Source organism: Colletotrichum jinshuiense, chromosome 6, assembly GCF_051148585.1.
Source record: "Colletotrichum jinshuiense chromosome 6, complete sequence".
NCBI classification, from domain to species: Eukaryota; Fungi; Ascomycota; class Sordariomycetes; order Glomerellales; family Glomerellaceae; genus Colletotrichum; species Colletotrichum jinshuiense.
The window spans coordinates 1,153,814-1,166,620 of NC_139313.1; the positions used below are offsets into that span (position 1 = coordinate 1,153,814).

Consider the following 12,807-nt stretch of genomic DNA (forward strand, 5'->3'; position numbering starts at 1 on the left):
ATCCGCTTCAAACATATGTGTTTTTTTCTTCCTGGTGCCTTTATATAAATGTTTTGTGGCCTTCTAGGGAGCTGATGTGGCTCCGTGAGCCTCCGTACAATTGCCACCGCCGAACCGCGAGAGTTTCAACATATTCCTACGGTATTCCCCAGGTTTCGGGTTTTGGTTGTAAAATGACACTAGAGAATGCTTGAGAAGTCAAGCAATTCCCCTTGCTATTCCTTGAGCTTCTAGTTCACGACCGTTGAAAGAGTTTAAAACCAAGACTATTGATCCGTTGGGTGGGCGTGATAGATATAATACTGCAGTCACCCGTCTATCCCTCATGAAGGATGATAAAACCACGAGGATTATATGTTGGTATCACAGAATACTCGCAGGGGTGATGGCTCGCCGAATATTAACGTGGTATATTCGAAAGATGTAATCAGGTGTGTCAAGAAAAGAAAGAGCAAAGAGAGGCAGCGGCATCGGTATTGAAGGCATCGCCGTTAGTAGCCTGGAAGGTGAAACCCCTGGGTCCCGCTGTTGTTGCTTCCCGCTGTTGTTGCTTCCGCTGCTTGGCCCGCTGCCCGTATTCTGGCCGAGCAATCCAATATTTATACAAGTAGTAATATACCACGCGAGGGGGTTTTGTGAAACGACGGCGGTGTAAGTATTGTATTTCATTAAGTACAGAAGTCGGTCCTCAATAATTATCACTTTGAGGCGTCCCCAAGTCGCTGATGATGCTGTCTTGCATGCTTAAGCCGAGCTTCCTGCATCATAGTTTGGTGGCTCCCGCGTTACCGTCGACCTCGCCAAACAAGGTCATAAATGACCCATGGACCTCGTCCGTAAGGTCACTCGCTTGCAAGCTGCGGCCCTTCTTTAGGAACGCCCGCCGGGAGGATTCCTACAATCAGTCAGCATCTTGACGTTTCGATGGCACGTGGAGGTTGCCCAGCTCACCCTCGTGATGGCGCTTCCACCAAAGGCAGCCAGCCTAACCAGCTCATCCTCCGCAAGGGTCTGATCACCCGTATCCCATAGCCCATTGAGATACGCATGCCTCCATCCCAAGAAGGTTGCTATTGAGCCGGTGAGCGTATCGCCCTGGCCGCCGCTCCTCTTCAAGCCTCCCTCCAAATCGACGATGAGCGTATCCTGGCCGTTGGAAATGAAGTCCTTGCTACCCTTCTGGACAATGGTAACACCATCCAAAGCTCTCGCCAGCGCCTCAACCTTAGCCGTCTCCTTCTCCTCTCCACCCCCCTCGGCCTTCTCCTTCGCCTTCTCCTCGTCGACCTTGAGCGTTTGGCACAGGCGCGAGAATTCGACAACGTTGGGCGTAAGCACGGCCAACGCATAACCGCGGACCAGAGAGGGGTCTTTCTGCACGACCAAGAGCGCGTCGGCGTCCAGCACCAACGGAATCGACTTCTCGCGCGCTGCGCGGATGACCCGTGCGACGGTGTCCTGCATCAGGGGATCGCGGCCGAGACCGGGGCCGATGACGAGCACGTGCAGACGCGAGAGCATGTCAATGATGGGCCTAGAGATCTGGTCCGCGTCCGCGTCCTTGGAATCGCTCGGCGACGCTTCGGGGGACTGACGCATGAGGGGATGCACCATCAGGTTTGGCGAGTAGGTTTTGATCACCGAGGCGGCGCCGGGTGTGCATATGACGTGGGACTGCCTCGCTTCAGCACACGATTTTCAAAGGATGCTGGTGAGCATGAATGGGGCCGAGAAACATACCATATCGCATCCCAGCCTGGCGCTCGCCATGGCTGAGAAATAGGGCGCTCCTGTGTAGTCCACACTGCCACCGAGAACAGCAACGCGGCCCAGTTGCCCTATTCAGACCGGTGTGAGTACAACCGTTCTCTCCCGGCGAGGCGAGACTCACCTTTGTGGAACTTCTCCAGCATGGGCGGGATCATCCGCTGTACGCGGCCGAGAATTTCCTTCGTTGATGCAGACATTGCGGGAGGGCCGGATTCAGACGGCATCGCAATGTTGTATTATGGTACAAGGTGATGGGTTATGTCAAATTATGCGTCAATGTCGATCACCAAGTTAAGGGTAAATTGTCGATATGTAAGTGGTTTTAAGAGTTGACGTTTTTATTAAGTAGTGGCACGAGGGGCAATGTTGGGACGGTGTGAGTTGAGAGCAGGAGCTGACAGCCAGATGATGTCACCTGCCAACAGCACCTTTGCAGCTTCCGAGCAAGTCCACACCCAACATGTCGACCCGCAGAGACGACTGACTAATAGACATATATCACAACGAGGCACATTTGGGGGGACAAGCTAATGAAGGACAAAAGGAATCGAGGGCGTTAATTGAGTCTTGAGCTCTATTTTACAAGTGGTTCGACTGGAGATCCTACTCCAGATCGCGTCCCCTGGTGCTTCCCTCGGACCGGCGCAAACCCTCGAGATTTCCTCACGCCTCTAGGAAAACAAATAACTTCGGTATAGACAACAACATCAACCCCGAGCGCTCCCAGTCGGACCATTTATTATGTCAGGTGAGACTGAAATTTAGCCCAGGAAGCTCTTGGTGAAGCTGGTGATGACGTCCTTAAGACGGGCCTCGAGGTCCTTGCTGAGGGCACCCTCCTTGTCGATGGTGGCGATCAGGTCAGACTCGTTGGTGCGGAGGTGGCCGAGGAAGTCAGCCTCCCACTGGAGGATCTTGGCGACGGGGACAGAGTCGAGGTGACCGTTGACACCGGCGTAGATGAGGGGAACCATCTCGTTGACAGCCATGGGGGAGTACTGCTTCTGCTTGAGGAGCTCGGTCAACTGTAGAGTATGTGATTAGCGAATTTGTTATGTAGTTTTCAACGAGATCATTGTCAACTTACGCGTTCACCTCTGCTGAGGGTCTGCTTGGTGGCGGCATCAAGATCGGAACCGAACTGGGCGAAGGCAGCGACCTCACGGTACTGGGCCAAGAAAAGCTTCAGGGAACCAGCGACTTGCTTCATGGCCTTAAGCTGGGCGGCGGAACCGACACGAGAGACGGAAAGACCGACGTTAATGGCGGGACGGATACCCTTGTAGAAGAGCTCGGACTCCAAGAAGATCTGGCCATCGGTAATGGAAATGACGTTGGTGGGAATGTAGGCGGAAACGTCACCACCCTGGGTCTCAATGATGGGCAGGGCAGTCATGGAACCACCACCGTGCTTGTCGTTCATCTTGGCAGCACGCTCGAGGAGACGAGAGTGGAGGTAGAAAACGTCACCGGGGTAGGCCTCACGTCCGGGGGGACGGCGAAGCAGCAGAGACATCTGACGGTAGGCAACGGCCTGCTTGGAAAGATCGTCGTAGATCACGAGAGAGTGCTTTCCATTGTCACGGAACCACTCCCCAATACTCGCTTAGAGTATACGTCAGTGAATAAGCCCAAGAAGATGACAGTTGGAAGAAACAATTGGAATAAACACATACCGCCAGTGAAGGGCGCAATGTACTGAAGGGGAGCGGCCTCAGAGGCAGTGGCGGCGACGATGATAGAGTACTTCATGGCATCGTTCTCCTCGAGGGTCTTGACGAGCTGAGCGACGGTGGAGCGCTTCTGACCGACGGCGACGTAGACGCAGTAAAGCTTCTTGGTCTCGTCGTTGGAGGCGTTCCAACGCTTCTGGTTGAGCATGGCGTCGAGGGCGACGGCAGTCTTTCCGGTCTGACGATCACCAATGATCAACTCACGCTGACCACGGCCGATGGGAACCATGGCGTCGATGGACTTGAGACCAGTCTGGACCGGCTGGTTGACAGACTTGCGAGGCAGAATGCCGGGGGCCTTGAGCTGGGCACGGCGCTTCTCCTTGGCGCCGAGGGGGCCCTTGCCATCGATGGGGTTGCCGAGAGCGTCGACGACACGGCCGAGCAGCTCGGGACCGACGGGAACGTCGACCTGTTTGTCTTGTAAGCAAAGGTTAAACGACGACGGTCGAGGCAGGTTAGGCTCACAATCTCTCCGGTACGCTTGACGGTCTCGCCCTCCTTGACCAGACGGTCAGAACCGAAGAGCACAACACCGACCTGGCCGGCCTCGAGGTTCATGCACATGCCCTTGACGCCGGAGGCGAACCTGTACATAGTTAGAGGGGATGCAACCCAAGAGCGGATAAAGGGCGCTTAACGTACTCGACAAGCTCCTCGGCCTGGACGTTGGCCATACCGTGAACACGGGCGATACCATCACTGTTGTCCAACCGTCGTCAGCAAAAAAAATTCCATCGCCGATGAGTTGACATGCGAGTCCTCGTGCAAGCTGATGATGCATTGAAGCTTTTCCGATGGGTGCTCGCGATGCCGAGATGTGCCGCCTAAACGTACCCGACGGAAAGGACGCGGCCGGTCTCGGCGAGACCAGCCTCCTCCTGGACACCACGAATTCTCTGCTCGAGGATGGAAGAAACCTCGGTCGGGGAAGCCTTGGCCTCGGCGTAGGAACGGGTCTGCATCGACGTGGCGTTGAAGGCGGCGGGTGCGGCATTTCGGGCCTGAGGGTGAAAAAACAGGTTAGCCGAAGCCCGAAAATGTTATGGGCTCTCCCCCCAAAACAGCAACGCAGCACCAAGGGAGCTGGGTGAAAAGCTCTTCCACGACCGCAAACCGACTTCCGCGACGTCAAAAAAGCTCGAAAGGACCTAATTGAGTATCGGAGAATCGGGTGACGATGTTTTTGGATGGAATTGACGTCGGTTCGGGGATGGGGAGGTTGACGGAAGGTTGACTTACGGCAGCGACTCTGCCGGCAGCAGAGACGGCGCCGACGGCGCGCGTCGACTGTCGGAGGGCGTTGCGGAACATATTAGAAGATCTTGGACACTGTCTAGATCGAGGGAGAATCAATTGCAATAGATGCAATTGAGTGGAGGGGAGATTGGGGTTGATGAAGGTGCCTTTGAAGGAGTGCAAATCGAGTCTTTTTTGGAAGAAGCCCGGTGGAGGGAAAAGAGAGTGAGGAAGCGGTGGAACCGAAGCTGTGCTGTCCGGCCAATCACGGTGGGTCTTCGAGTTTTGCCTCAGTCCAACCCGAGATCTCCCTAACAATTTCCGACGACCAGTACGTGCCCCCGTAACCCCGTGAAATGCCTGAATTACATAAGACAAGGGGGCTCTTGTTGCACTGACAGGTTCTGCCGTGAGATGACCTCCATCTCCGGATGGATCTCGTCTCAACCGAAAAAAAAATTGTGCCAACCTGGCTTTCTGCCGCTTTGGTGCTCGTCGAGTTTGCGACAAGCCATGACCGCGAATTGGGACTGGGGTATTTTCTCTACACAGCCCCGGTATTTCTCCTCTGTCCCATGATAGCTTCATTGAAATGTGAACCAGCATTCATCTTACAAATCTGCATGCACAATGTCTCGTTAGTCTAGCTTCCCACCCGCTCCTCTTCCCCGGCCTTTTCGGTGCAGAGCTCTCCACCGTAACATTCCCACCCTTCCAAGGGAGGCCGACTTTTTGTGCACACGTTGAGAACCTGGAAGTCGTTGCGCATTGAACTGTGGAGCTCTGTTGTCTCCGTCCGGCCGGGAACACCGAGCCTGACCGCCTCGGAGGAAACTTGAAAGCCGAGTTCGCTATAAAAGTAAACATGCGCGTCCGTTGTTGGTAACACCTGCCTCCTCGCTCCGCTCGTCACGTGACTACCGATCGCATCGAGATTCACCAGCAACGACCGTTGAAGAGTTGTGATACAGCAGGGATGAAAAGAGGTTGATTGAGCTAAGAGTAACTAGCTAAGAAAAACAAAGAACCACCAACGCCGAGGATCGCTACCAGTTTGCAATCCATCATCACCCATGATATACGCAGCATCATCACAGCAAGTATGGGGGAAATTTTGGTAAGCCGGCATAGGCGCCGGTCGGTCTCTGAGGCCGCGGCTCGACTGAATTTTGCTCAAGTCAAGCGAGTTGTCTGACGACAACAACTGCTGGAAAGTACATGCCTTGTAAGCCATTCCCCATTTTTCGCCAATAACCGATAACCCAAGCCGTCCCGTCGTCTTTTTTGTTCGTCGCGGAAATTCAGCATTTACCGGACAATGCCGTCGAAGCGCTGCTTGAACCACTTGACGGTCTCCTCACGCTTGATGCGGTGGTTGGAGCCGATGCGGCCCTTGCAGCGGCGACGGGTACCGACGCGCTCACCCTTGCGGGTCATGCAGACGTAGAAGTCCATGCCGTAGATACCGATGGAGGGGTCGTACTTGATACCAAGATCGATGTGCTCGCTGATACCGAAGCCGAAGTTGCCGGTCTCGGAGAAGTTGCGCTTGCGGAGCTCGTACTCCTTGACCTTGAGGCCACGCTCGAGGATCTCCTCAGCCTTTATCGTCAAGTTAGCATCCCTGCACTCCCGCACACAATTTTCGAAATTCGACAAGTCGTACCTTGGGGCCACGGACGGTGACGTGGACAGCAATCTTTTCGTTACGGCGGATACCGAAGGTACGGACGGTGTAACGGGCCTTGCCTGTGGGTGCGGGTTAGTCAATTGCAACTTCCTGGGAAACTTTGGTGATGCCGTACTGTAAACGGGGGTTTGACCGGAAAGCTGCTCCAACACCTTGGCGGCACGGGTCAGTCTGTCACCAGACTCGCCGACGGAGATGTTGAGGACGAGCTTCTGGATGTGAAGCTCCCGCATGGGGTTCTGGGTCTTCTCGGACGACATTTTGGCGGTTAGTACTTCGGCGTACGGCTGCTGGCGTTGGGTGAGTCGATTGTCGCGGTTGTCGAGGTTGAAAGTGCGTTTCCGCAAAAAAGTTCCGGGCTTGTATTTTTGGGAGGGTTTGCCAGCCCTCGCACACCACGGGTGGGTGACGAGCCCCACAACGACCGAATATGCACTAGCGTGAAATGTCCCGACACACTACCGAAGTTTACCCAGCTTTGGCCTCAGCCTTCCAAGTTTCCTCAGCCTCCTCCACCGAAAATTGTCTGGAGAGCCATACCCACTTTGACCTTGTCTGAAGCTCTGCATACCGCAAGCATCGAAGGTCGCGCTGAAGTCTACGAGGCTTCGCATCAAATCCACCGTCAATTTTTTGAAGATTTAGAGAGGCTACAGAAGTAGCATCTCACAAAATATCAGCCAAGATGTCGAACAAACAGGGCAAGATGGTGAGTAGCTCCTGACCTCCTCTCAAAGCTTTGAAGGTTGACAATACAGGCTGACACGCTGTGATATCTTTTTAGGCCGGCTACGTACGTATCCCTAATCGAACCTCTCCGACGATTACGATTGACTATCGCGAATAATACTTACTTACGTCCCTTCACAGATCAACTACCGGATGAGAGTCACATTGAATGATGGCCGCCAGATGACCGGACAGATGCTTGCTTTCGACAAGGTACGCGCTCCTCGACCCCCAATCGCGTGCCGATGGCCATGCTGACCGTTTCTACAGCACATGAACCTCGTCCTTGCCGACACCGAAGAGTTCCGACGCGTCAAGATCAGACAGAACAAGCCCGCTGCCCCTGGGGCTAGCTCCGGTTCGGGCCAAACCATCGAGAAGGAGGAGAAGCGCACTCTTGGTCTGACGATCGTTCGTGGCGCGCACATCGTCTCTCTGTCGGTCGAATCAGAGCCGCCTGCCGACCCCAGCGCGAGACTTGGAAAGAGCGCGCCGGGAGGAATCCCGTCAGCCCTTACCGCTGGTCCTGGTGTTGCACGGCCCGCTGGCCGAGGTGCTGCCCCAGCTCCCCCTTCTTTGGCCGTTAGTATCCCCTTTGAATACTCTCTGCTTGCAACACGACTGACATTGTTTCCAGGGACCTGCTGCAGGTGTTGGAGGCGGTGCCCCCCCCGGATTCCCTGGCTTCCCTGGTGCCCCGCCTTTTGGTGGACGTGGAGGTAAGCTATCAAGACCATTTAACCCCCGAACGCGATTCTCACACCTTGCAGCTCCTCCCCCAGGCTTCCCTGGCGCGTTCCCGCCGCCGGGCTTCCCCCAGAACTCCCCTTTCCCTCCTCCTGGCTTCAACCCCGGTCCTCCTGGTGGACCCCCTGGCTTCAACCCTCCCCCCCGAAGATAGGCTACGAACGGATATGTCGATGCCTCGCATGCTTTATAGTTGGAGGTTGGTTCACGGATACCATTGGCGTTTGGGGATGAATGTCAAGATTACGAAAAAGTGGGTGGAACAGGCATGTTGTTAATCAGCCTCTTCTACCCCTGAACACATCATTAGGTCAGCTTGCCAGCCTGTACGTTGAATTGCGAAAAGAAATGGCAGCCCGAGTTTATTCAACGGTTCCCCTGTGCTATGTCGGTAGTCGGCTTGACGACAGTAACCAGCACTTGGTTGGTGCTCGTCTCTCAGAGCAGAATCGGAGTGAGCTCGTGAATAGTGCCAACGTTTCCTGCTGCAAAAAATTATTTCCATATCTATCTTCTACTTTGTCTTCTCCGCCACATTTCATTCTTGTCGTGACCATAACGCCCGAGAATCGGTTTTCACTTGCGATTCGGGTCCAGCTTCTGCATGGCCAATTCGCCGTTATTTGTCTCTAGTTTCATGGTCTGTTTCCCTGGAAGCACCTTCCTGTAAACCGTTCACTCGACAAACTGACTTGTGGAGTGCTTCAGAGCTCCCTGTACGAAACATTGGCCGTGCTGTGATCGCTGAACTAGTACAATGAGAGAGACCGGCGTTCGATTGACAAGAAAAGGAGAACACAAGCAGCCTTGGGCCGCCGGTCACCATCGCCAGAAAGCTCATCAGCCACGACAACCAATGAATTGAATCCAGTTACGATACTGACAATGCTGGCGATCTGAAGCTTATCGGCAAGAGAACCACAAACTCTGCTTCATCTTAGTCGGCAATGAACTTGGAACGCCAGCCATTCGTACTATACACTACACTTTCGTCACACGTCTTATGACGAAGGCCCCAGGGTGCGAAGCATAAGTAAGCCTTGTAGAACTAGCTCATAACTTCGTACCTCGATGTATTCAAACCTCCACCACATGCTTGTATCGGGATGTGTATTGAAGCCACGCGAGGATGGCAATGCGGCTGTACGCAACCAGAAAGTCCGAAGTAAGGACCCTAACTGAGCCTACTTTTTAACAACTTCACATCAGAATTCGCCGAGAGACCAACATACTTTCAAAATCGAGCTTTGTATGAGTATGGTATAGTACCCCGGTTGTACCAAAGTGTCAAAGTTGTTAGGGCGGTCGACGTCTAACGTGACTGGGATGGAATGATGTTTGCTGTTGGCGAGGGAAGGTGAGCATGCATACCCATCAGTAGCCCTCCGAGGAGGAACGTGTTGTTCCCAACTTTCAGAAAGTCCACCTGTCCGGAAACGTCCCTCACTCTTTCCGTCCTTCCATCCGTCCTTCTATTCCTGTCAGTATACAGGGATAAAAGTAAAAAGAACCGATAGAGACAATGATGACCAAAAGAGAGGCGAAAAAGGTGATAATAATGGTTTTATAGATAGGAATCATGTAGAGGGATTCACTTCTACGCGGCTTGTCCAAATATACCTCGGCCACGTGCTGAGTAGAAGTGAAGCGTTTCATGAGCTCAGCAAGAACCGGATCTGGAACCAAAGCGGCGGTCCCTGGAGCTCACTCATACATCTAAACCCAACTCGGTGCCTATTCTGGAATCCCATCGCAAGCTGCATGCCCCAACTTGGCCGCTTATTCAACGGCACTTCCACCCGGGGGGCAAAGTCACGACGGTCAGCCCCTTTGAGTGTGCGTGTAAAACATGCGCGCTTGCTGCTGCGCTGACAATACAAGAATGTCGATAATACGAGGGATTACAAATGTTACTTGTGGGGGACTCGAAAAGATGTTTACTTGGGACGACTATTGGCACCTTCAAGACCAGCAGGATAGGGGACAAGTCTCTCGAGGGGGTTGATAGACAAGCCAAGTACACCTGCTCTCAAGTAAGTCGAGGGGCAAGTTAAATCTTGAAACTGAGCGAGACCAATTTGAGTCGAGGTAGAAATATCAAATCTGAACCGGCTAATCCGCCTGATGAGAGAACGGTCTATTAGCTGATGTCTCCGTCGAGACTCTCCGGTGATTATCTTGTCTTGTTATTGTACAACAAAAGTAGATATAGAATGAAGACAGACAAGAGAAGTGCGTTCGTGCTGACCAGCATGTATAGGTCGTTGTATAAGGCTCTAGTCGTTGCAGACTTTGATCGTCGGTGGCCTTCTTCATGAACCACTTTAACCGACTTCTTTGGTTTACTGGAAAGAGCAGCAGACCATGGAATCGAGAGATCATATGGGCCGGTATCTGTTCCCAGGTTCCTCAAAGCTGTTGACATGTCTCACGAAACATACCTAGACTTACTGAGGCCCGAAATCCCATGTCACCTGTCAATTCTTCCGCAACCTTACTTCAAGTATGGGATACTTGGTTCCCTACCTGGTACTTGATACGATGGTAAGTGTAACATAAATCCAGCCCAGAGCACTGGCACTTGGAACCCAGCCTAGATTGGGGAGTAATTATAAAATCTTGCAAGGGAGCCTATCAGTCTTCTCCGAATGATGGGAGAACTGCCGTCTGCTCCCAAGTTCCGAACCGCAACTTCCTGATCACCCCACCAGAAAGGAGGTCCTTCCTCAACTCATTTATATGAGAGAATAGCTTCGTACATTGCGAGGCCCTTCCAACGCCATTGTTATGATGGCCTTGAGTTGACATTCTGGTATTTTTATAGAATTATGCCCAATCTTTGCAGCTCAGCATGGCCATCTTTTGCCCACCCCTCGAATGTCCCTGCGTCCTTTCCATGCATGTCATATGACCATGGACGGAAGAAATAGTTAGAAAAATGCTTCAGTCTGGAAGCTTGGGAACCCCGCAAATACTGAACAGCCTTGCGAAGACGTTGAGGAACTCTTCTATACTTACATCCATATTTTGGGAGAGTCAAGCACAGGACCACACTGGTGGACAAAGAGACAGAGATATGGAAGGTTGCCAAGCGTTGCCGTGGCCACTAGAAGAATAGTACACGCAAAGAAGGCAGGAAAGACCGAGCGGGAAAGATATACGAGGGTGTCTGCCATGTGGGATATGGAGTGAGCCTGCAGAGGTGTGAAGCTTGGCCAGATGTCTCGCCCCTGGGACACCACCGCCCACGTGTAATCTATTGCCTTTCGTCGATCGATTGCGTTGCCAACTTGGGGCGACTCGGGACAGCCTGACCAAACAGATTAGCGTGGGCATTCCCCTCAGCACTAACTTGGCCATGGAAAAGGAGGATCGTCTCCATCCAAAGACATACCGCTGGCTCCCAGCTAGTTTCTGCTAACCCCCTCATGGTCGACCCCGTCGGCAACATGGTACTCGTGGCTGTTGATCCCGAAGTTCGAGATCGTGCCTGGCATCCCCATCCTCCTGCATCGGCCCCTGGAAGCCTGTTCCTCAACATATGCCAACTCCGTATCTACCGGTAGGGGATCACCAAGCCCGCCCCGAAACGCCACGACATCTCACTACCCCCTTCCACAGCAGATTGATTTCCGGTCTCGATCTGGTCTCGCAGCCAGTCGTTGACGCTCTGAAGGCTTAGCGTTGCCCCGGAAGCCCTGGCGGCATTTCCCCTAGGCCCCCCCTCTCCCCCTTAAAGCAAGACAAGGCCGTGTCCGTCCGCGTGCGGGAAATCTTTCCAAACCAAACGCCACCGGCGCCGACGGACGATTACGCGCGCTCCAAGGGGAGGCAGAACCACACTTTAGTCGGAGCCGCGAGGGGGGGCGGGGACGACGCACCATTGAGCGGGAGAGCGTCCTCTTGTGCACCCGCCGGCCAATGAAAAGAGCATGCTTTGTCCCGACGTTTTGCTGATGCCGCCAACAAATCTTTCACGCCCGTTGAAAACCTTCCCCTCCTTAGTCTGCAGGTGGAAAAACAAAAAAGAAATGCCCCTTTTTCTCCTGGGACTAGACGGTTAGACGACCACCATTCGCCCTCCCGCTTCTGCCCCCTCCCCCAATCAAACCTCGAGTCCGAGTACAATCACCAGTGCTTGCTGAATGCGGGAATAACGGGACTTGTTTGGCTCCCAGCGTAGCCGCGCTAGTGACGCCGGGAAGGGACATCCGCGTCCACCACCAAAGCACGATGCCCTCGAAACTCGATCTGCGCGAGTCCGAGCCTCCCGGGGCCGCTAGGGAACTGTCAAGAACACAGCCGGGCCCGCCTCGTCGTCCTCGTCCCCGTCTGCGTCCTCCTCTAACATCAAAACGTGCATCAGGAGCCTGCAAAGGGGGCATAGGAGAGAGAGAGGGAGAGAGAGGGAGACGAACGCAACCCCACCGGCGCCATAACGTCCTGTCTGGAGACAAAAGAAAGGAAAAAAAAAAAGAAAAGACGCCGGCATTCGAACCGCCTCATCAGTCCCGCGCCATCGCCCCCCGGCGGCCCATCCATCAACCGCATCGTTCATATTGCCCTCGTCCTGGTCGTTCATGTCGGCCTGCATTAGGCCAGCCTCCAGGTCGCCAACGTCCCGGGCATCGCCCCTCCCCTCCCCCCCTTTTCATACCTCTACCTTACGCACATAATGCAAGGCACAGAAATGAAGTTGCAGCACCCCCCTCCTGCGTTTGCCAAGCCCGCATACGCACAGAGTCTAGCCTAGTTGCCTTTGCCCTCTGAGACTAATCAAGACAGACGCAGCCCAGCCCAGGTCGCCCACAAAAGAAGAGGGCCCGTAAGATAAAATACAAAGAGGCGCCGCACCGGACAACATCCCGCTTGCCGTGCCGTCCTGCCGCTGTTGCATCG

The 12,807-nt window shown here is 53.9% G+C and overlaps 4 protein-coding genes across 4 annotated transcripts; 1 reads left to right on the forward strand and 3 right to left on the reverse strand.

Annotated features, from left to right (window-relative positions):
• Positions 1-763: 763 nt before the first annotated feature.
• Positions 764-1,994, reverse strand: EsH8_VI_000283 (NADHX dehydratase; the record flags this gene model as incomplete). The annotated part of the gene is made up of 4 exons (XM_083271536.1): positions 764-895; positions 952-1,674; positions 1,741-1,838; positions 1,892-1,994. The coding sequence occupies 4 exons, from the start codon at positions 1,992-1,994 to the stop codon at positions 764-766; spliced, it is 1,056 nt and encodes a 351-aa protein (XP_083126710.1).
• Positions 1,995-2,531: 537 nt separating this feature from the next.
• Positions 2,532-4,817, reverse strand: EsH8_VI_000284 (F1F0 ATP synthase subunit alpha; the record flags this gene model as incomplete). Its single annotated transcript, XM_083271537.1, has 7 exons — positions 2,532-2,795; positions 2,858-3,375; positions 3,447-3,915; positions 3,972-4,092; positions 4,149-4,205; positions 4,341-4,507; positions 4,746-4,817. 7 exons carry the CDS (start codon positions 4,815-4,817, stop codon positions 2,532-2,534), a joined length of 1,668 nt encoding a protein of 555 aa, XP_083126711.1.
• Positions 4,818-6,050: 1,233 nt separating this feature from the next.
• EsH8_VI_000285 (60S ribosomal protein uL5) lies at positions 6,051-6,692 on the reverse strand (the record flags this gene model as incomplete). The annotated part of the gene is made up of 3 exons (XM_083271538.1): positions 6,051-6,344; positions 6,409-6,491; positions 6,548-6,692. 3 exons carry the CDS (start codon positions 6,690-6,692, stop codon positions 6,051-6,053), a joined length of 522 nt encoding a protein of 173 aa, XP_083126712.1.
• Positions 6,693-7,117: 425 nt separating this feature from the next.
• On the forward strand, positions 7,118-8,062 carry EsH8_VI_000286 (small nuclear ribonucleoprotein-associated protein; the record flags this gene model as incomplete). The annotated part of the gene is made up of 6 exons (XM_083271539.1): positions 7,118-7,141; positions 7,217-7,225; positions 7,303-7,374; positions 7,432-7,743; positions 7,799-7,880; positions 7,932-8,062. The coding sequence occupies 6 exons, from the start codon at positions 7,118-7,120 to the stop codon at positions 8,060-8,062; spliced, it is 630 nt and encodes a 209-aa protein (XP_083126713.1).
• Positions 8,063-12,807: the final 4,745 nt, after the last annotated feature.